The 23,841-nt window shown below is 46.8% G+C and overlaps 2 protein-coding genes across 2 annotated transcripts in view; both read left to right on the top strand.

Annotated features, from left to right (window-relative positions):
* Positions 1-9,179, top strand: part of LOC125281931 (focal adhesion kinase 1-like) — a 143,206-nt gene extending 134,027 nt beyond the window's left edge. The window contains exons 8-9 of the mRNA XM_057312837.1: positions 7,277-7,299; positions 9,019-9,179. Coding sequence (XP_057168820.1) covers positions 7,277-7,299; positions 9,019-9,078 — 83 coding nt within the window. The 3' untranslated portion in view covers positions 9,079-9,179. The remainder of the gene's footprint in view (positions 1-7,276; positions 7,300-9,018) is intronic.
* Positions 9,180-13,521: 4,342 nt separating this feature from the next.
* LOC125281384 (dual oxidase 1-like) overlaps positions 13,522-23,841 on the top strand; it is a 280,501-nt gene continuing 270,181 nt past the window's right edge. The window contains 3 exon segments of the mRNA XM_057313040.1: positions 13,522-13,525; positions 13,709-13,765; positions 15,991-16,044. Of these exon segments, the coding sequence (XP_057169023.1) occupies positions 13,522-13,525; positions 13,709-13,765; positions 15,991-16,044 (115 nt within the window).

Below are 23,841 nucleotides of genomic sequence, written 5' to 3'. Positions count from 1 at the left end.
CGGGAAACCGTAGTGCAAACCATGTGTCTGAAAGGGGCTCAATATCCGGAATATACAGAGAACACATAAACTCAGCAACAAAAACCAAACCAAATGTAATGTGTCAATGTGCAAAAAAATGTGAATACACACATCCTCAAAGACACGCACATGAAAAGGAATTTGAAAAGATACTTGACATCACTAATTTTTAGGGAAATCCACATTTTATTTACTTATTTTAAAAAATATTTATTTATTTGACAGAGAGAGACAGCGAGAGAGGGAACACAAGCAAGGGGAGTGTGAGAGGGAGAAGCAGGCTTCCCACTGAGCAGGGAGCCTGATGCGGGGCTTGATCCCAGGACCCTGGGATCATGACCTGAGCCGAAGGCAGATGCTTAATGGCTAAGCCACCCAGATGCCCCAGAAATCCACATTTAAAAAAGCAATGAAATACCATTTTTCATCAAGATGACTCTTCCACACACACACACAAAAAGAATTAGAAGAAAAGAAAAGAACAAGTGTTGGCAAAGATATGGAGAAATTAAAACCTTGTTCATTGTGTGTGGTAGGAATATTTGAGCATAGTTGTGAAATCAGTATGGTAGTTCTTAAAAAAAATTAAAATTAGACTTACCCTGTGTTCCAGTAATTCTACTTTTGGGGTATATACCCAAATTAATTGACACCATGGTCTTGAAGATCTGTCTGAACATACATTTTCATGCCATCATTAGTCATAATAACTAAACCATGAAAACAATCCACTATCTGTCCAAGGAGAAACAGATGTTGTTTATACACACAATGGAATAAGAATGAATAATATCTCAGAAGAGGAAGAAAACACTGACATATGCCACAACATGGGTGAACTTTTACATTAAGTGCATTCATAAAAATGCAAGCTTTGACTGCACTTTTGGGATCTACCCAAAGTAGATTCATAAAGACAGAAAGTAGAATGGTGTTTGCCAAGGGCTGGAATGAGGCAGTAATGGTAAGTTTCTGATTCATGGTGTAGAGTTTTAGTTTCACAAGATGAAATGAGATGTGAAGTTGGGTTAGACGGAGGTTGTAGAAAGGGTACTAATGCATTTAATACATTTAAAATGTATTCCATGAACTTAATGTACTTAATGAAATATAAACCTATAAATGGTAGATTTGTAGACGGTAGATGGTAGATTTTTGATTATGTGTATTGTACGTCAATAAAAATATTTTTTCTTTAAAAACTGCAAATACAGAGAAATGAACACAGGACAATTTAGTCTTGCCATTTTGGTGCTGCTGTTTTGTCTCACCCATTTTCCTGGAGACAACTTTGATCCAACAAAATGTTCTCATTCTGTGCCCACTTAAAAGCTTAAAATCAGAATCTTCCAAAACATGAAAATTTTTTCAAAACGGTATTTTCAGAGTTAATTTAATAAGACATTTTATTCCTTGATCAATTTTTTAAAATGTAGCACAATTTAAAATTCTATTTTATCTACTTTAACTTTAATTCACTGATTTTAAAAATCAGAATCAATTTTTTATGCAAATGGCTTGGATTTTTTATCCATATCATAGTCTACTGACTGGGTTCTGCTGTTTTACATTTTGCTTATGTGTCATTATTTTTACCAAGTCAACTTTCCTGATGCCCATTATGAATATTAAAATATTTTTTGCCCAGTTTTATTGATATAATTGATCACTGTATATAATTGACACACTGTGTATGTGTAAGCTATTATGTGATAAGAACTCTCAGAATTTACTCTCTTAACACCTCTCAAACCATAGAGCGGTATCAACTGCAGTCATCATGTTGTACTGTAAATCCCTGTTATTTATCTTAAAAGAAGTTTGTACCTTTTCACCATTCACTCAATCCCTGCCCCCACCCTCCCCTCTGTTTCTTGTTACTTTAATCTGATCTGTTCTTCTGAATCAGTTTTCCGCCTTTTCTTTTCTTTGTTTTAGATTCCACATAAAAGGGAAAAATGTCTATGTATCTATCATCTATATAGTATCTATCTCCCTATATATATCTATACCTACACATGTATAGTGTTTGCCTTTCTCTGTCTCACTTGTTTCACTTGGCATAATGCCTCTAAGTCCAAAACTGTTATCACACTTAGCAGGATTTCCTTTTCTTATGGCTGATTAATATTCCATTATGTAGGTAACACTTCTTTATCCATTCACCACTAATGGGCACTGATGTTTTCCTTGTCTCAGCTATGGTAAATAAAGCTTCTTGCACATGGAAGTGCAGGTATTTCTTAGACATATTCCTTTGTTTTCTATGGAATGTTCCCAGACGTGGAGCTGCTGGACATACGGTGGTTCTGTGTTCAGTGTTTTGAGGACGCTCCATACTGTTTTGCACAGTGCCGGCGCCAGTGCGCATAGGCTCCTTTGCTCCACATCCTCACCAGCATTTGTTGTCTCTTGTCGTTGTTATGACAGCTGCTCCAATTGATGGGATAGGTCATTGCGCTTTGGGCTTGCGCATACCTGCTTATCATTTGTTTATGTTCTCTGGGAAAGTGCCAGAGCACTGAACACTGTCTCTGGGGTCCAGGGGCAAGACCAGTCTCCATTAGACCTTCAGGGTCCTCGTTTGGACATACAAGGGTGGGTGCAGAATCACTCTTCTGGCTGAGGTGCGGGTGCTGGAATAGTAAAGAGGACACCATGGGAGTGGACAGAAAAAGGAGGAAAGGGAGGTTTCTGTGGTCCCTTATTCTGCTCTTGGAGCCTGGAGATCCTGCTCCTTTGCCACTCTGACTCTGGAAAGCCACTGCCTTGAGGACACCCAAATGAAAGCACCCCTTTCTTTGGTGGTGTGCCTGCCTGGGGCTGTACCACTAGAGACAGAGAACGTGATGCAGGGTGCTTCCTTGTCCGTGGTGCCTCATCAGTTCTGCTGGAGATACTGGAGAAGGAAGAGTCAGGCAGAGGCCATTGTGGTTGTCCCCTTGCCCAGAAACAGCTCGAAACTTTTAGTTGCGCTTCTCCCTACAGTCTAGCTGGTTAAAAGGGGAGGTGGGCTCCAAGATCTTCTCAGTTATTCATTCAGTAACTATACACTAAGCACTCCCCTATGCCAGGTACCTTGGTGGACCCATGAGGAGAGCTGAAAATACCAAGAGCTCCCTGCTTTTAGGGGCTCACAGTCTAGAGATGGACAAAACACAAACCAAAGACGCGAAAGAAAAGAGCAAGTGCTATATACAATGACTGAAGTATGTAATGAAGGAAGGCTGGGGAGTCATTGGATAGGAAAATATGAAAGGCCTCACTGAGGGTGACATTGCTGAAAACAGATTGACAAAAGGGAGCTAGACCTGCACAAGTCTGTGTGCAGTGTGTCAGAAAGAAGGGACCGCTGTTGCAGACACTCACTAACAGAGCTGGTTTGGCCAGAGGAGGTGAAAAAGGCAGCCCTCGTGGCTGGAGGGACACTAGGAGGAGAGCAGAGGGGAGGGAGGAAGGCAGGGAGAGGTGCTGAGGCCTGGGAGACTGTTACTTATCTATTGTTCCTATGTTACTGCCTTGCCCCAATACCCTGAATCTTAAAATGTATATATTTAATTTCTCACAGTTTTTGTGGGTGAGGAGTCCAGGCACAAATAAGCATAGTTCCCCAGGCTCAAGGTGTGTCAGAGGCTGCAGCAGTGACTGAGGCTAGACTGGCAGAGGATTTTCTCCCAAGTTGGCTCACATGATTCGGGAAGCTGTTTGGACTCAGAATCTGAGTTCCTTTGTGTCTTCTGGCCTTGGCACAGGCCAGGTTCTCTGCCATGTGTGCTTCTACACATGGCAGTTCAAAATATCTGTGCTCGATTTTTGGTTCAGAGATCAAGAAGAAAAAGGGAAAGGGAGTGAGAAGCAGAACACAAGAAAAGTAACTAGGAAGTTAGAAACTCTTTGCAATTGAAACTTAGACATCACATTTCATCACATTGGCTGCATCCTATTGGTCAGAAGCCAGTAACTAACCACCTAATGGGTAGAGAGTGATGCCTATACCACAAGTCTGGATCGGTGGGAGCCACTGTGAAGGCTGCGCCACTCATAGACAAAAATGAGGCAACTGGGGCGCCTGGGTAGCGCAGTCGTTAAGCATCTGTCTTCGGCTCAGGGCGTGATCCTGGCGTTGTGGGATCGAGCCCCACATCAGGCTCCTCCACTAGGAGCCTGCTTCTTCCTCTCCCACTCCCCCTGCTTGTGTTCCCTCTCTCGCTGGCTGTCTTTCTCTGTCAAATAAATAAATAAAATCTTTTTAAAAAATTTTAAAAAATGAGGCAACTGGGTCTCATTCTAAATATAATGGGAAACAATTGAACAGTTTAACTACAGAGGACAGCAATATCGGCTTCTTCGTTCATTTCCACACCATCATAGTGCCCACATTTACACAAGGCCAAGTGAGAAAGTGTTCCAATATTACATTGTTGGAACCCAGGCCTCTGTTGAGCGGCCCTCCATGCCAAGTCCCACCCCTTCTTGTAATTCTTCCATCCTGAAAATTGTGCTTCAGATACACAGGGGACCACCCCACCCATGTTATATTATCCACATACACCTGATGATGTCTCTAAGAAGTGGATTCTAGCCTGATCCCCACTAAGCAGCTTGGGAAAGTGGGGAATATGTGAGAGACACAATGATTTAGGACACAGAACTGGGAAAACAAAAAAGGTCTGAATTCAGCTCTGTCTCCTGAAACCTCAGACCCTGGTTACATTTCCAGAGAGTGGTGGCTATGGCATTTTTCGCTCATTGTGTACAGTTAAGGAGATGACATGGGGGAGAAAAGTAAACAGTTCATTGCCAAGAAATGGCAGAGGCCAAGGTACTGGAATCTTGAAGAAGCGACCTCACCTCCTTGATGATAGGCCCCAATTGAACTTAGAACTCTGGTAACCAGGCACATCCATTCAAAGAAAGCCTGCTTTCCAGCTCACTTGACTCGAGACGTTCAAGAGAACAAGATGTTCTGTTGCTGTATTCCTACTTTCAGGGGCTTTGGCCCAGAAAGTCCAGAGAGAAAGACTTTCACATCATTGTAGTCGTCGTCTCAGCCCGCTTTTCCGAGCCCTCTGGACATGTGGCAGGAGACACCAACAGGTAACACAGGGCAGCTCAGAGCAGCCCACTGGAGAGCAGGCAACAACAGTGATCCTACTTCAGCAGGCCCACACCTCTTGCCCCTCACTAAGTGTGTGTGTGTATGTGTGTGTGTGTGTAGAGGAGGGGGCAGAGGAAGGATGCCCTTCCTGGGCAGAAGCAAGGTGCCAGGTGTTGGAACCTGGCCCATCTTTCATGTTCACACCCCAGGTCATAGCAGGCAGGATGAGAAGCTGAGTGCTGGGGACCAAGCTCAACCACCTGTATGTTAATCATGAGCCCTAGGGTTTCATCTGGCTTCCTCTTTGTTGGATGTCTTTTCTGCTGCTCCTCTTAGCCTTAACTGGAGAACACTATTTCTAATGGGGCTGGCCCCTTGTGGCAATGTCCCGTGAGGCCACTAATGTCTCTTGGCCCCATATATATGGGGCACTGCATTTTCGGAGCTGCACCCAGGAGATCATTGATGAGCTGGTCTGTGACTTTAACTATTCCAACTCCCTAGACAAGTGTCAGGTGCACCAGACCACCCAGGATCAGTGCTGCCTGAGGTGAGAATGGGAAGAGGGTTCCACACACCCAGGGCCCCCACACAAATATGGGGACAGACCTAGGGCCCTCCTATAGTGTTTCCACATGAGTGTCCCTCAGGCCCAACCACAAAGTAATCCCAACATCTACACCTCCACCACCAGCTATGGGATAAGGTAGGAAGACTCTTCACATATATGGGAATGGTAGAGAATATAATTAATGTTTTTTTTTGCAGTTTAGGGGCGTAGGTTATTTTGTTTTGTTGTGTTTTATTTTACTTTTCCCGAAGCCATGAGTGTCTTTGTACTGTTTTTATTATTTTCCTTACTCACGCAGGTATCCTGTGTAGAACCCAGCTCCACTGTCCTTGGAGAACTTGTCCAAGGCCTTATAAATCCTCACACTAAATAGGGTGATTGAACATAAAAGGAACGGTGGGATGAAGTCACTCTATATGTTTCTCTATAACGCGTCATTTCTCAGAGTACATCAAATCATTGTAGGTCCAGCAGGTCACAAGCTGTGTCCTTATATGTCTTTTTGGACCTCCGTAAAGGAGGTCGTCAGCCCCAGTAATTCAGCCTTTCAAGGCTGGTGGAACTTGACATGATTCAATTCTGTTGCCATTTCAGCAATGCTGCAAGGAACACTTAAGTGTCTTAACAAACTTTTTTAGCTGCTAGATCTGCCAGAACATAGAACCACAGACTGGGTGGAAGGCCTCTGATGCTTCCTGGCCCAGGTAGCTGGCTCTATCTTTTCAGAGTTCCACCCAGGACATCTTTGATGAGCTGCTCCAAGGGTTCAGCTACTTCATCTCCTTTGACAAGCAGCAGGCGCATCAGGCCACCAACAACATCCAGTGCTGGTCTGGGGTGAGAATGGGTCCAAACTCATGTCCTATCTCAGGACCCACAGATGATCAGGGCAAGACCAGAACCCACACTAGAAACAATTGGCTGCCCTGTGGCCTGCCAAGGAGGGTGGTTTTCCCCTGAACCTTTCTCCCCATATCAGGAACAGACCAGGCCTCATCAGCATGGGGGGAATGCCATGCATTCCATGCTCTGGACAGTTCTCAGGTCCAACGTCTATGATCTCGAGCAGCGTTGGAGATGCTAAGCCTTTGCTTTCTCCTGTCTGCAGTAGGGATGTTTACCGATGACTTAAAGGCATAGAGTTCTTAATAAAGGCTATTAAAAGAGAGAAATGCTATTGTTGCTCAACTAACAAAATGGGTTAAAGGGAACAATGGTTTATCATTTCACCCCTAAAGCCAATTGTACCTTTAAGCCTAGAGCCCTTTTCTGGGTGGGCCTTCAAGTCCCTTTTCTTGCACAAGTTCCCGAAGCGTTGGGAGTCTCTGGTCTGAGCGCCAGACCCTGATCTTCCTGGTGGTTCATGGAGTTGAAGCTGAGTACACTGTGCTCCCCCCCCCCCCCCCGTCTTTCTGGTGGGGAAAAAGAATTAATCCTGTCCCTGGACGAGGCCTGCACGATGCTGATGCTCAAAGAAGGCACAATGGAGCATTTCGTACGCTCCCTGGTACCATTCTTCCCAGATATAAACATATCAAATATCACAATTTTCTGCATAATACCATGTGTTCACTTCAACCCAACAGGTCCTGGGCCAGCAGTTCAACAGGTGAATGCCCACCCCAGGCACAGCACAGGAGTGAGACTCCCACCTACTAGCTGTATGTCTTGGGAATGTCACTGTACCTCTCTGAGCTTCACTTTCCTCTTCTGAAAAATGGGGTGGTAAGAGGCTGAATCTCATAGGGTTACTGTAGGAAATCAGGGGAGAAAACACGGCACGGGCTTATCTGGGGCCTGGCTCTGTAGAAAAGGCTGCTGAACATGCTGGGCATCTTCATGTTTACTAGTTCTCGCTCTCCAGTGAAGAAGCTCTCAACCTCAACCTCACAGGCCTGTGGCCCTTCTGGGTTTACAAAAGCAAATGGAAAGCTCATAGTTTTCCTGTTTGCAAAGGACTTCTGAGATTCCATCTAGTTGGTCCTGGCACTGGTCCTTTATGTGACCAGATTAGGGAGTCACTGGGGGCAGGCAGAGCAGCCCAAGGTCCACTCAGTATTTGGAAAGTACTGGTTAGGAGTCATTCATTCAATAATATGTATTAGGCATGTAGTAATGCAGGCACTTTCCAGTCACTAAGATAACTCAGTCGACAAAGTAGATACAATGTCTGGGTCTCAATTTTAGTCAGAGGGTCAGATAGTCACTCTACACATCATAAGCACCCATGTCCATAGTTCATTAGATGTGACATCTTCACGGCCTACTCTAGGTGTGACTAGATCCACCCGTGTTTGTACCATTATGATGGACTATAACAAGTAAAAACATGGTCTTTGGGTCCAGAAGGAAAGACTGCTGCCTCCACAGAGCAGGGTGGGAGATACAGGGGTTGTGGCTGGGGAGGGACTTTCAGAGCCATAGATCTCACAGATCTCTTGGTTTCCATGGGAGGGCTGAATTTGGGGGGCTTCCTGAAGAAGCAAATGAGTCAAAAAGAGCTATGGATGGGCCTTCAAGCCCTCTGGGAAGCAGAGCACAATCTGGGCTGAGTTGGTGCCTAAAACATCCACCCCTTTGATGGTCTCATCTTGCTCTGCCTGCCCCTTTCCATATCCACCTCTGCTGACCACAACTGGGGCCAAGAATAGAAGGTGTGGTGAGCAGACCACTCACAAATCTGCCTCAAACTTAAGCCCTGATACTGGTCTGCATGGAAGACGGAGTAGACTAGACCTATGGCCGTGAAGAGTGTAAGTGGAAAAACCACTCATTCAGGTTTTCTGGATGAGCAAACCACTGCAAAGACAGCTACAGAGGGGTTGGAAGTGGCCTGGGGCCATCTTCTGGGACCCACACAGAAAGAATGATGCTGTGGGAGTAGCATGTGCAATGAAAGGCCAGGCCTCTGACTGTGCTCCACATATGACTTGAGGTAAAGGGGGGGGGGGGTTCTGTACATCTGAAGTGCCATGACTGGGACCTGAAAAACCATGCCCCCATTCTCCTGCTGCAGCGGGAACTTCTGGAGCCCGTAGAGGCAGAGGGTAAAGGAGATTGCAATTTGGGAAGGCTATCTGGAATGGGGCTCATGGATTGGATATTCATTGGATATATTTTTTTTATATTTTCTTATTATGTTATGTTAGTCGCCATACAGTACATCCCAAGTTTTTGATGTAAAGTTCCATGATTCATTACTTGCGTATAACACCCAGTGCACCATGCAATACGTGCCCTCCTTAAGGCCATGGTATATGTCCTGTTTTTGGAAAGGCACATGGAAAGTCAGTTATGTGGATGAACCTTTCTCTTTAACCTGCTCCAGTGCCAGCTCCAGGGCTCCTTCCAGTTGCAGAGCCAGAAAAAGGGCCTTCTGTGGAGCTAGAGGCAACCCCAGCTCTGCATCGACCATCACCTGCAGTGTCAGAGCCAGCCTCCCCTCCATCAGCTGTTGCAGAACTGGAACACATGCTCCCATCATCTCCATGTGTGCCGGGTGCTGAGCTGCAGTCAGCTGGACCATAAGCTTTCCCAGGAATTTTCACTCCAGCTCTGACAATAGACATAGAGCCCACTGTGACCCCAGATGGTTCCTGCTGTGTCACCCCAAAGAACCAGCTGCGTGAGGAGAACCCTGACCTGGACTTCCCTTCCAGGCTTGTGACAGAGCAACTCACATATATGGATGCGGTGAGCAGTTAGGCTCTCAGGGTGGGGCAGGGACAAGCGTTTCTTCTGCTCTCGGCTGCCTCACACCTGCCTTTCCCTGATGTGGACTCCTATGGTCTGGGACCAAATCTCAGCTCCACCACTTCCCAACCCTGTCAACCCGTCAAGGCGCTTAGCCCCAAGCTTTCACTGTCCAGCTGCGGACTGTAGCGAGAGACCCTGATAAGCACTGATACGGAGGTACTAGGGAGAAGAAATGAGCCAGAATGGAGAGACCAATGGGCAGGCCCTGGTCCCGTGGGTGGAGGAGGGCAGCTCCCTGTGTTCAGTCAAGTCCATGGGTCGCCCACCCACTTGTTTTGGAGGCTGAGTACCCTCAGCAATTACTAGGTATCTGATGTGTACTTAAGTGCAGGGCAGATAGATAAACCTGTGGTTGTAGCTATCATGTGAGAATGTGCATCTGAGAGGGGAGTAGAACCAGAGGGATGAATAGTTGGAGGGGAAGAGTCCCCCTTGGGAGGAGCCACCTTGAACAGCAGCGTGGAGCTTGGAGTTTGTGAAGATGATCAGGATGCAAATGCCCTCCTTCCTTCCCTCGTCTCTATTTGCTCCTGGGCTGTCCTGTCCTGGGCCCCTCAGTGAAAAAGAATAGAGTGAAATCCAGGGACTCCAACCAGGCTCAGGCCAGATTCTCAGCTCCCTGAGGTCCAGCTCTGACCTGTGACCCCTACGTAGGACATGAGTCTTGCATGGGAAATGGCTGGGTGAACCAAGGTCCGCCTGTTCTCTAGGAGCTGTTCAAGAAGCTGCTGCCCCATCAGTGCCTGGGCTCTGTCTGGTCCAAGCACAACAAGCCTGGCAGTGAGCACCTGGCACCCACAGTCTGGGCCACTGTCGCCCAGTTCAACGGTGTGTCCAAGTGTGTCATCACCACCTGCCTTGGCAACCCAAGCATGACAGCCCGGGACAGGGCCATGGTGGTGGAGCACTGGATCAAGGTGGCCAAGGTACGCAACGGGAAGCCCAGCCGAGGTGCTCTCCTGAGTCTCGGGCACTGCTCTTCCCTTGATCGGGTGTCAGGGTGGAAGGCCCTGGTCTTTGCCCTAGGGACTGTGCAGTCCCTAGGCTCTTCCTTCCAGAGGCTGACTGTGACTTGCATGGCCCAATGTTGGGATGCTCAGTTCCTCCTTGACTTCTTCCTTGGAGTGAGGTAAAATCCTTCGTCTCCCAGCAGTGGGACTCTTTGGGCCTTATATGTGCCCTTCGGCAGGTCCCTGGACATCTGCTTCATCCAGGAGGAGTGATTTAAACTGAGGGTGACTGAAGCTCTAGAGAAAATCAGCCTCCACTACCCACGTGACAGCTCATTCTCTTCCCTCCCCAGGCCTGTCAAATCCTGCAGAACTACTACTCCCTGAATGCCATCGTCTCGGCTCTGCACACTGTCTCAATATACCACCTCAAGAAGACATGGGAGAAAGTTTCCAGGTGAGACGGTCTCTCTGCATGGACGGACCAGGATAGATGAGGGATCTCCCAGAGGCCTGTCCTCTTCCCCCTCAGCCAGCTTGGACCTCCTGGGAAGCAGCAATCCCTGACTACAGGACCTGGGCTGGCAGGCGGGTCTCTCAGCCTCCCTGGAGAATAGGCCACCATGTCTCCTGCTTTAGAAATCAGTTTTCCTAAATGTTCCCCCACAAGGCTGAGCTGAATAAATATTTTCATGTGTTTACTTTACAACCACTAAACTCTGCCCAATTGAAACCAAAATTGACCAAAACAGAGCTGCTCAATTAATATGGGAATGGAGTCATAGGATGACCTACATCAGAGCTCTCTCCCATGTCCTACAAAGACCTTAGTGCTCAGAGGAACCCAGAGAAAACTGTTATCCAGCCAATTTGACACTTTGGGGTTCTCAAATAAAAGGGACTTGCACTCAACCCTGCCACATTATTCCTCCAATCGTCCTGCCTCCTTTCCCTCTATTCAGGAAGTGCTTTCAAAACTTTAAAAAGCTGGGCACTGAAGACAACCCACAGAGCAGGAAACTAGTCATCAAGGTAGCATGGAAGGTGCAGGTCTGGAAAGAGAAGAAGGGTGTGAGGGAACAGGGTCCTGCATGGATGAAATAGGGAATGGCCTGAAGCATTCCTTGGAGAGGGGAAGCCTTTGGCATGAATGTGGTGACAGGCTGGGGTGAAGATTCCGTTGGGGGTGGAACAACCAGGTGCTGCTCAACCAGATTCCCTAGCCTAGACACCCTGTCTCTCTGTGTCAACAGCTAGTCCAGATGGACACCTGTACAAACCTTGAAAGCCCAGAGGACAGGGCTCTGCTCAGTGATGGGGATGGGATGGGTTGAGGGCCACAACAATAATGATAGTAATACGATACTGAGTCCTCAGGAGACGATGGGAGGTAGGTAGAATTCTCACTTTTCCTGATGAGAAAACAGGCTCAGGGAGGCCAGACTTCAAGCTCAGGGTCACACATAGAGTGAATGTTGGAGCTGAGATTTGTCTAGAATCACACATGGCATGCTTAAGGATAATGTTTATCAGTTATCAGCTGACTTAAGTCAGATATCTAGGGTCTGAATTAAAAGATGGTGGGGGCAAGTGGACTGAGGGTATTACAGTCTCAAGGATCTTGTCCTTGGCCCTACAGGAGCAACCATCTAATAAATCTGCCACCCTGGTGATGGCCCTCCGGAGAGCCTAGAAGAAGAGGCTGCAGAAGAAAGTGAGTGTGCCTGAGACCCAGGGCCTCCAAAGTCAGAGGAGAGGGGCTTCTCCCTGAGGGCTGGAAGCCTCCAAATCAGTACAGGTGGGACTTCAACTCCAGCTCCACTTCCTGTTGCTTCTAAAATTCTTGTTTCAAAGTGACCAGCAGGAGGGTCTAGAAAGCTGGATCCAGAATGGGTTTTGGAATGGGGAGGAGCCCAGGGCTATATACCCTGTGATTTTCTAAAAGCAGGCCCTGGAGGTGATTAGGAAGAGTATGATGTTCTTGGAGGGTGAGGGGAAAGGGAATTGAGGGGAGACTGCTAAGGGTCCTAGGCTGCTCCATGTGGGAAACTGGGGTGGGCGAGGAGGCTGCAGCATTTTCAGGGGAGGGTCCCTGTGGGCACCAGAGAGCAGGGACTCATCCCAACCCTCCCCCTCATGACACAGGGTGTTGTCCCCTAACTTGGCACTTTCCTCACTGAACTGGTGATGCTGGATATTGCAATGGAGGACTATCTGGAGGTGGGTGAGCCTGAGGATTGTGGGGGAGGGACCAGAATCCGGAGGTTTGGGAGCAGAGCGCCCCTGTACTGAGCCCTGAGCTCTCAGGACTCGGCAAACCTCCCCTCATGACAGCCTCACGGCTACCCTGTGAGCCTGGGGGCTGTTGCCCATCTCAGGGATGAGCGAGGTGAGGCTGCAGTTAGGCCACGGCTCCCGGTGCCGAAGACTGGTGAAGCAGCAGAGCTTCCTGAAGGCAAAGCTGCATGAGGTCTGTCTGACTGGACCTCAGCCTCCCCCGGTGAGTTTGCCCGTGGAGGGAGAATGAAGTCAGGACCCTCCACGTCAGCAAGCACCTCAGTAGCCGCAGCAGCCCCTTCCTGCCTGAGGCTTCGGCCTCCCCCACTGTCTTCCGAGAGGGTGGTGCTGCAGGGTCCTGACCTGTAGCCAGTCCATCTGGCCCATGTCCTCCTTTCTCTGGACCCCAGAGCCTGGCCTACATCCCAGGCCCACTATCTGTGTATGCACGGCCCCCTCACGGGTCCTGGCCATGGTGCAGCATGAGAAGGGATGGGAATCAAGTGCTCCTAAGAACCAGGGGCCTCATTCTGATGGACTTTGTCTGCTTTCCACGGGAATGAGATCAACGACCACAAAAGAAATAAGGTGAGCATATGTGGCGCTTCCCGCAGGGAAGGGTAGGGAGTGGGCCTCAGAGATGTCCCTGGGAAGAACATTGCTTGGCTCCATCCCCTCCACCTCACATTTCCTGGGATCCCTTGAGAAGAAAGCAGTGCAAGACCCATCCCATTAGGAGATGGGGACAGACGCATGGCATCCAGGAGAACTTCCCGGAGGAGAGGCTACTGATATTCACCTCTGAGAACAGGTGGAGACCGGATCAATCTCTAGGCAGGAGGGTGGCCATGTGTGCCAGGACCTGGGATGGGTGCCCGGTCCTGCTGCTCAACCCTCACCAGACCCTGCAGCTCCCGCTCCCCCCCCCCCCAAGGCTCCCTATACATCCTGTGCTTCTCTCTCTGCTCAGGAATACCAAGTCATGACGGACATCGTGCTGCTCCAGGTGGCTGCTGAGAATTACACCCTAGAGCCCGAGGATCCTTTTCAGGCCTGGTTCCAGGCTATGGAGTCGCTCAGCGAGGCTGAGAGGTGAGGCCCATCAGGATCTGGGTCGGTGAGGTTCGGGGTGGACTCTTTCTGCTGGCCACTCCTGGGATCCTCCTTCCCTGGGCAGCCTCAGGCCTTGTTGCCGGGGCGCCTGACTCCAGCTGTGGGCAAACACTGGCAGGGACTCTTGAATGGAAGCTCTTGGGCAACTCACAGGTATCCCTCTGTCCTTAGCTACACCCTGTCCTGCCAGCTGGAGCCCCGGTCCTAGCTGGTCAGCAGCACTCAAGAAGGAGAAGAACTAGCCGCAGTCAACCTCAGGGCTGAGCAAGTGTCCAGTGGCCCTGCAGGGATTCCTCAGCAGCTGGGGATTTGCGGTGCATGCGCCCCATGTGTTCCACACCCCTTCCTCCCATCTATTTAGTTATTTGACGGGGGGCAATATTTATTCTCTTAAATAGTAAGTGGTAAATTCAAATATTATTATATTAAAGCCCTTTTTTCTTTTAGAGCCCAAGAGTGTGGTTTGTTCTTTTACTTCCTACAGTAACGTAAAAGATATAGACTCTCATATTCATTCCTGAACTAAGGAATCTTAAAGCGTCATCAGCTATTGTATGTGGGAGGAAGGAGAAGAGCCAGTCCTCCTCCCTAGCTACTCATACAATCCCGAATTCCTCCATCACCACAACTGTGCCTGGAAGTTTGTTGAATGTTCCCTTCCTCGGAGATAGAGCAGAAAAGACTGTCCCAGGTCTTGACCTCCAGTAGGAAAGTCAAAGTGTGGACCTAGGCCTGTGTCCCCATTGCTGATGCTCTGTGCTACTGATCTGCACTTATCACTCAGCTACGGGATCATTAGTCACAGAGCAGGGGGGTTTCAGCATCTGTGTACACTCCCAAAGTACTAAAGTGTACACATTTCCCAATCACTGACCACGTTATAAGGTGGCCTCAGTGGTCACATAACCCAGAACAACTATAGATGGATTTAACAGCCAGCTCTGACATAGTCATTAGAGTGAAAGTCACATAGAAAGTCCACATGCTCCTGGTCAGTCCACTGATTCTGAGAGCTAAGAGGCCCCATGTAGGACAGTGTAGGCCAACATCTGTCATAGCTGAGGTCATTGCTTGTACATGGCCCAGAGCAGTTAAGAATCAGGAAGATAATTTAATGTGATTTATGACATCACCATACCATGAGAAATGCTCAAATCCTGTAAGTCCATACCCAAGATACAGTGGCAAATAGGAATTTAAAGTAAAACTTGGCTTTTAGCTTGGTGCCCATCACCCTTGTTGCAAATCTCCTAAACAGCTGGGTTAGGGAGTGTCAGTGTTCACTCCGTGCCTCCTTTACTTTCCCCATTGTGCAATCTTGGCACCCTTGTCACAGATCATTTATCTATGTACGTGTGAGTTTATTTGGGGGCTCTCTGCTCTGTTCCACTGGTCTACCGGCCTGTTTTTATGCTAGTACCATTCTGTTGGATTACCGTAGCTTTGTAATATGCTTTAAAGTCAGGAAGTGGGGGGATTCCATCTTTGTTCTTCATTCTCAAGATTGTTTTGGTTATTAGGGGTCCTTTGTGGTTCCATATATATTTTAGGGTTTGTTTGTTTGTTTGTTTCTATGCAGTGACATTGGGATTTCTGTAGGTCGCTTCCTCTAGGACCTGGTGGTTGACCTTACTGTTTAGTGTCCCAGAGTCTTAAGTTGTGCCCGTCATGTGTGCACGAGCCCAGAAATGCCTATACATGAATGATCAGATCAGGCCAGCAAACTACAACCAAGAAACAACCAGCGGAGGGCAAGTGACCTCTTTTTCATCTTTGGATTCTAGAACTGTGCTCTCCAGGGTGCTAGCCTCTAGCCACATGTGTCTGCTTATAATTAATTTTACACCAACATTCAGCGAATTAAAATAACACCACATTGCTCACTCACACTAGCCACATTTCAAATGTGCGCATACTAATTTGAATCTCCGGTGGTAAGTTTGGAGGTAAGAGCTGCAATGTGCCTGTAGAACTGAGAGTGTGAAAGCTGATTCATTCAGCATCTCTGTCTCATTCGAAGGTTTGTAACTGTGATCAATTCTTGTTGAAGGGCTCTGACTCCACCAAGTATAGAGAACTTCTGAGAACCCACAGGAAATATCAGGTTGATGCCGTATGACCCACACAACCTCAACTAGAGGAGGAGGAAAGGGTGAGCCCCTCTAATTGATGTGTTTCTATATATCATATTTGTGTGTCTATAGATTTTCTTGTGGAGAGCATTCAAGATTCCAGTAGTGAGGAGGATGACTCTCCAGGTAGGGAACAACACTCAGGTAGGAAGCAATGCAAGAGGGTTCCGGGTACAGTTGGGTTGCACCTGCTGCTCTGGAGACTGAGGAAGGTGGATAGGAAAGCAGAAAGGGTAGGGAAATATATGTACAAGTCTAATTTGTTCATTTCATATTTTAATGACATATTAGTAAGAGGAATGGAGTCCATAGGCATCAGGTGTGCTGTGTTTGCAATCATTTTTGCTTTCCTATTTAAAAATTCTTTCCCATGGGGGCGCCTGGGTGGCACAGCGGTTAAGCGTCTGCCATCGGCTCAGGGCGTGATCCCGGCGTTATGGGATCGAGCCCCACATCAGGCTGCTCCGCTATGAGCCTGCTTCTTCCTCTCCCACTCCCCCTGCTTGTGTTCCCTCTCTCGCTGGCTGTCTCTATGTCTGTCGAATAAATAAATAAAATCTTTAAAAAAAAAAAGAATTCTTTCCCCTGAAACCTGTACTTCCTTCTCTTTCCCACTGCCAGATGTCAAAGCTTAGGTTCTGTTTCATTAGCACCTCTTGGGATTTTGGTATCTTTCTTGTTATTAACCTTGATGGATGTAATCCTGTGCGACCCAACAGACACTTGAATCTGGATACAAAGTTCTAGCATGAGCCAGGAGGTAGATGAGAGGTCAACTCTCTCCCTTTTAACGTACAGGACTAGTAACATTATGTTCCTGTCCTGTTTGCTCCTCCTTAAAGGCCACTTCCATAGCTAGGTGAGTTGAAGAACCTTTCCTCTGCAATTATGCATATGCTCCAATGTGCTTTAGCTCATCCCAGCCTCCATACCTCACCCAAGTCTGAACTGTGAATGTGCTTCCATCTGAAAGAGGCCCATGTGCAGCTGCCCTGGAGACCCTCCATGGCCGGCAGGGATTCTAGAGGACTGTATGAGGAGCTGCTGGGCCTATTTCACACACCAGCTTTTACAGCCCTGCTGACCTGGTCACCTGGCATTGACCACAGGACACGACCTCTCTCTGGGCAGCAGGGCAGGGAGTCAGTGCTCCTCTCAGAACCCACTGCCTCAGCCACACATTGGCCCTGCCCCCCACACCTTGGTCATGCCTACCCCAGGCCTGCCCAAAGCCCACCCTCCCAAGTCCTTCCAAGGTTCAGGGCAAACTCTGGCAGGTAGTGTGTGTTTATGTGATCGCATCAGCTGTAGAGCCCCTGTTGCCCCGCTTATAGACTAAGGGAATTTAGACAAGTTAGCTTACTTCTGATTTCATGTTCATGCTCTCTAGGGGGCTAGGAAACCTATGGGATTTTTTGAGAACGATCTTCAAGTAACTGCAATTACCCCAGGCCCAGGACAGGTAGTATGTGGAACTCATTGCCATTCTCTCCCATAGGGCCCAACAAAACCCCAGTCCCATTACAGGTGCCCCCTGGGTTTGGATGGATTGGTTAATTGATCAATTGATTGATGAGGGAGGGTGGCAGTGTACCCATGATCATTCCTCCGGTGTCCCCATATTTTAAAATAACATGGCTGGTAGAGGCTGACACGGAGAAGGACGATGAACACTAAATAGTGGAGAGAAGTGGAAGGGGAGTACTGAGTCATGAGTACTGAGGAAGGCAACATCACACACAGAAATGCATGCGGATAGTGACTGCCTTCTTGTAAGGACAAGATGACACAGGAGTTCATTCATGGTCACAGTTATGAAATTTGAAGGCTGGAAAAAATATGTTGCAGATCACAGAGACCCATTCCCTCATTGCAGAGGTGAAGACAGAGTCATCCCCAGGTCGGCCTTTATCCTGCCAGGAGCAGTGGGTCCAAGTTCTCACCCCAACCCTGACTGTCCCCGTCCTTTCCCAAGGCTTCCTCCTCCCCACTCCTACAATTATCCATGCACAGGATTACATGCAGGGAGCAAAACTGTGCATGCAATTTATTTCCTCTTTCATCTCTTTTCACTTTGTTTTTGCTATCTATAAGCTCCTCTTTGTAGCTCTTCCCCCATTCCCTCTTTATAATTCTCATCCTGTAGTATGTGGTCTCATACAGGCACTTAAGGTCCTTGGATCAATGTCTATAAAACCTCCTGCAGCCTACCTCATTCACATTCTTAGTGTTGCTCTGGCCCCTTACGCTGGGTCTGTACCACGGACTCCTGCTGCGCAGCCCTGAATGGCCCCAGCCAGGAGCTGGGCTGGGAGTCGGAAGGGTCCCTGCTGGAGGGGCCCCGGGAATTCTGGATCTGCTCTCAGCATCCTCCACTTAATGGTTACCTGCCCTGGGTGGCTCTGGTTATGCCTGATTCTTGTCTTCCTTTCAGCTGTGAACAAATTTTTTTGTAATGGACTCAAAAGAAGGAAAAGACAAAGCAAATTGGGGCAAAGAAGAACAGGAAGAGGAAATGTGAGTGCAGGGCGCTTGGGATGAAAATGGTAAAGCAAACGAGTGCACATGTTCTCCGTTGCTTCCCTAACTTCCTTGTTGGCACCGCAGGAAAACCAACCAAACACTGGGGTGACCGCTGATGCATGCGGCCACAAAAGCGGAGACAGGGTGGTGGTAATAGTACATACAGGCAACATAACTACCTTCCAAGGACGCTGCCACACTCTTTCTGAGCTAATTATGTGTAATCGTCGTGCCTAGACTATACATGGAGTAGATGATTTTATTCATGTAACCTAATAAGTTAGATATTATTCTTAAGTCCTTCTATAGGAGGCTGCCAGGGTCCTGGAGATGCTCTGTGTGTCACATTGGTGTTGGCAACAGATGCATTTATATTACAGGAAACCATAAAGCTAGACATTTAAGATTCGGGGACTTTACAATATGTAAAGTAAACATCAATTAAAAAACAAACGTAAAACTATTTTTTTCTACAAAACAAACTCAGGCACAGATCGTTTCCTCTGATTTCTACAAAGTGTTTTAGAAGTGATGCCACTCTCTGACATCCTCTTCCAGAGAACATATGCAGAGGGAACACACCTACACTGCTTTCATCAGATCAGGAGAATTTGGATGCCACCTAGCAATAGACATCACAGTAAAGGGAAATCACAGGTTAACTCTTCTGAATGTAGATGTCAAGATCCAAAACCAAACATCAGCGGTCTATAAATCCACAGAGTTTTTATAAAGGAATGAAACTGGGATTTCATGGAGTGATTTCCATTGGTTGATGTGAACAGGATTACTGGGTGTTTGGGTGCTGCCTGGGACAGTGGTGAGAAGGGACAATGCCATTGGGTTGGTGGAATGAACATTTGGTGGCAGAGGGAAGAAACTCTCTCCCTGCAACTGCAAGGTCTAGAGAAGGGTGAGGAGTCTACAGAGACTTCAGAGTTTGGGGAGCGGGAAGTGCACACTCAGAGTGTAGGCTCTGCCTGCTCAGGCTATTGCTCAGATCAGTGGTCAGAAGACAGTGGAGGACATGTCAGCTTCATCTATTAAACCAGCAAAGCACCAGTCCATCAGGTCACTTTCCTCATTAGCTAGTGGTTCATCCAGGGTTGGTTCTTGAAGGCCAAGCTGATTCATTAGAGAGGAGTTATATGTGCAAGTTGGCTTGGAAAATCCTGGGCTCTGGGCCACATAGGAGTCAAGCAGAGCACTGGTCACACCGTCGGTCTGCCTTGAGGCAGCTGATGTGTGATGATGTGGGAGGAGGAGGGATTTTCCCCCTGACCTGTTAAAGGGACTTCCTTTCAGGAAAATATCATAGCTTTTGGGTCAGAGATTGAAATGTTTGGGTGGAGGCATGTGCCCTTCTCTTGGCTCCAGCACCTTCTATGTCCTGGCAGCAACTTTGGGGCAGGAAAATTTGGGGAATGGAGGGAGGGTAGCCCTTGGTTCAGAAGTCCAGCACATGATCTGGAGGACTCAGGGAAGGCGGTGGGGGTTGTTCAGGGATCTCTGTCCCCAAGGAAACAACTACTTTCCTATCTCAGATCTGTCATCAGCCTTGTGACTCCAGGCGTCATTTAAAATCTCTACAATTTAGAGCCATGAATCACAAAACAGGGGTCACAGCACCTACCCTGCATAACCCATGAGGATGATGGGGGATGACAGGAAATGATGACAGATACTCTCCATGAGCTGTAAAGCATCATGCCCATGTGAGGGCTGAAATGTCACCTTGCACCCTCCCCTGCCCTGTATCCGTTCGAGTTTCCTCTCCGGAGGCAGCCACTCCTGTATTCCTTGCTTATTCTTGCAGACAGTTAATGCTGGAACACTTACACAGCACTTACGCAGCACCGGTCATTTTCTCCAGGTGATGTCTGGACTGTCTTATATTAAGCTTCGTAAGGGAATACTAGTAAATAGGCCTCATGCCGCAGAACAGGGAACCAGGGACAAAGGGGTTAAGTAACTTTCCCAGGTACATGTGTCTTCTAGCATGAGTTGATACCAGCCACCAGACACCAGCTCTCATGCTCTCTCTCTCTCTCCGTCCCTGTGCTGTGCTGCCTTTCTACATTGTCTCATCCTCATGAAATCACAGCCCCATCACAGATCATAATACCCCTCTTTGCTCATAGAACAGAAGTGCAGCATAGGAATGAATGAATGTGCTCCCAGGGTCTTCTCTCAGCTGCATATCAACAGTTCTATTTTCAGTATGTTTTCTAGGATTGTGGCTCAGGTTATAAAAAGAAAAATCATAAGGGATTCAAACACGGGATTCACAATATAACTATTTGTGTTTAAGAAGATCTGCTGGCTGTCCACTGTTCTGCTGGCTGTGCCCACAGTGGTTCAGCCACATTGAAATGGGCATCTGACCAAACAACATGGTAGGGCCACAAATATCACCCCCACTAACTACTCCATTGAAGGTGGCATGGGAGTAAAATCAGTAATTAGATTCAAGAAGAAGGACTGTAGTTTGTACAAAAGACACTGGCTGTTGGAAAGGAAGGAGTGAGCAGGGAAGGTGCATACTCAAGGGCCAGTGTGGCTACTTCCTGCTCTCAGCCATGCCTTCCGTAGTGGCTGCTCTGAGGGTGGGTCAGATAGTCAGGGAGACACTGGAGGTGTGTAGATTTCATCCACTAAGCCACAAAAGTCCAGCCTGGCAGACCCCTCTCCTAGTTAATGAACTGCTCATCATCCAAGTTTGGTCAGTTGAAGACGAAGCTAGTTCTTTGGGCAACTGTCACGTGGGCAGTTGGTTTAGAATGTCCTGGGTTCTGAGCCAGTTGGGAGGCAAGCAGACTACTGGTCATTCAGGGTGATCACCTGACCACCAGGGAGTCTCACTGAAAGGCAGCAGATAGAATCAAGTGCTGGGGGCAAGTGAGGGGAGATGGAGACATGCTCAGATCCCCCCACTCCATCAGGGGTTGTTCTTCATTTGGAGGAAAGACAATGTATTTTGAGTCAGGGATTGAAACACAGAGCCAGGAGTTGGGTCAGGATTTGAGCCATCCTCTTGGTGCAGGCACCTCCTTGACATACCAGGTGTCTGCCTGCAGAAACCTTGGGGCAAGAGGATATGAGCAAGGGAGTGAGGAAAGGGCTCAATTCAGGTGTCCAGGACCTGATCTCGTATTCAGGTGATCAGGGATCTCTATCTCCAGGGAACCGTCTGTATCCCCTGACTCAGAACCATCATTCAGTTGCAGTTGAGCTGCAACTCTGAGAAAGTCACTTAATCTCTAAATTTCAGTACCTGCACCATGAAATATGGATCTCAGCCCCTACTCCTCCCACCCTGTGAGCATCACAAGAAATGACTTTTCACTATTGGAAGTTGAATATTGAAGCCTCCAATTGTTGAGGGGTCTGTTTCTCTTCATTTTTGTCAGTTTGTTTTATATATTTTGGAGTTCTCTTGTAAAACGTTCATAATCTCGAAGGATGGGCCCTTTTGTCATTATAAAATGTCCTTTTTTTTTCTAGAAGAAAAATGTCATAAAAGTTTGTCTTATATTATCAAAGCCAGTCTCGTTCTCTTTTGGTTACTACTTGCTTAGCATTTATTTTCCTTTTATTTTCAACCTCTCTGTCTTAGACTTAAAGCGTGACTCCCTCATAGGCAGCAAATAGAGATTATAGGGTTTTTTTAAATCCATTCTGCCAATATCTGCCTCTGAATTGGAGTATATAATCCATGAATATTTCATTACTAATCAGCTAGCATTGGTATCTGTTTTTTGTTTTGGTTTGGTTTTTTGGCTGTATATGTCATCTCTTTTCTAATAGTCCTCCATTACCGGTTTTTTATGTTATGTTCTAGCGTACCGAATACATTTCCATGGTGCTTCTTTTGCTATATATTCTGGGTTATGTTCTTAGTAGCTTCCCTCAGATTATAATTAACACCTTAAATTATAACATTCTAATTGGATTAATACCAGATTAATTTCCATGGCATATAGAAACTACCTTCATGTAGATTCAATGCACACCCTCCCCTTATTGCCATGGTCATACAAATTATATCTTTATACACTGTGTGCTCGTCAGCATGTTTATAATATTGACTTCAGGTGGTGCCTTTTAAATCAGGAGAAAATAATACATTGTTTACAATTATACACATCTTACATACTTTTATATTTTTTATTTAAATTCATTAGCCAACATATACATACTTATATATTTACACTTTCTTGTATATTAACCTATGCAACTCTTTATTTCTTCATGTAGATTTAAGTTACTCTGTTGTCTTTTCATTTCAGCTTGAAGGGCCCTTAGTATTTCTTTGTAGGCCTTGTGAAAGCAGTGGGTTCTCTCAAATGCTATCTGGGAATGTCTCAATGTCTCCTTTATTACTGAAAGACATCTGCTAGATGCAGAGCTCTTGGCTGACAGTTTCTGTCTTTTGGCACTTTTCATGTCATCCCACTGCCTTCTGGCCTCTGGTTTCTGATGAAAATTAGCCATAAAATTGAGGAGCCTTTGTAAATGATTAGTTGCTTTCATGATTTTCTCTTTGTCTTTGGCCTTGAACAATTTTATTATGAGGTGGGTTTATCCTGCTTGGACTTTTTTGAACTTCTTGAATATTTTTATTAATGTTTCTCATGAAATTTGGTGAGATTTTGGCTATTGTTACTTCACATATCTTCACTGTCCCTCTCTTTTATTTATTTTATCTTTTACTTATTTTATATTTCATTCCCTGTCTTTTCTTTTTCTGGGGACTTTTCTTTGTGCATATGTTGGCATGCTTATTGTATTATACAGGTCCGCGAGGCTCTGCTATTTTTTTCTCCCATCCATATTTTTTAACTCACTGTTCATCAGACTGGATCTCTATTAATCTATCTTCAAATTTTTGTCTTTTTCCTGCTCAAATCTGTTGTTCAGCTTTGTTGTGGCTTTGTGTCTCCCCAAATTATACATTAAAGTTGTACCCCACAGTACCTGTGAAAGTATCCTTATTTGGAAATAAGGTCTTTGCAGATATAATCAAGATAAGGTTACACTGGATTAGAGTGTGCCCTGATTGAATGGCTGCTGTCCTTATAAGAGCAGGGAGGTTTGGACACACAGACACAGAGGGGAGAAAGCCACCATGTGATGACAGAGGCAGGGTTTAGAGTGATGCAGATGCAATCCAAGGAAAGCCATGAATTTCCAGAAACTACCAAAAGATAGCAAGGGGCAAGGAAAGATAGTTCTCTAGCTCTTTCAATAGGAAACAGAGCCTAAGTTATAGCTTGACTTCAGATTTCCAGCCTTCAGACGTGTGAAAGAGTAAATTTCTATTGTTTTAGCCCATGTAGAGTGTAGTAATTTCTTACAGCGGTCCTAGGAAGTGAATACAAGCCCCTTTAGTGACATTTT

Source organism: Ursus arctos, unplaced genomic scaffold (assembly GCF_023065955.2).
Source record: "Ursus arctos isolate Adak ecotype North America unplaced genomic scaffold, UrsArc2.0 scaffold_16, whole genome shotgun sequence".
NCBI classification, from domain to species: Eukaryota; Metazoa; Chordata; class Mammalia; order Carnivora; family Ursidae; genus Ursus; species Ursus arctos.
The sequence above is the reverse complement of the archived record's forward strand: the minus strand, read 5'-3'. Positions and strand labels throughout refer to the sequence as shown.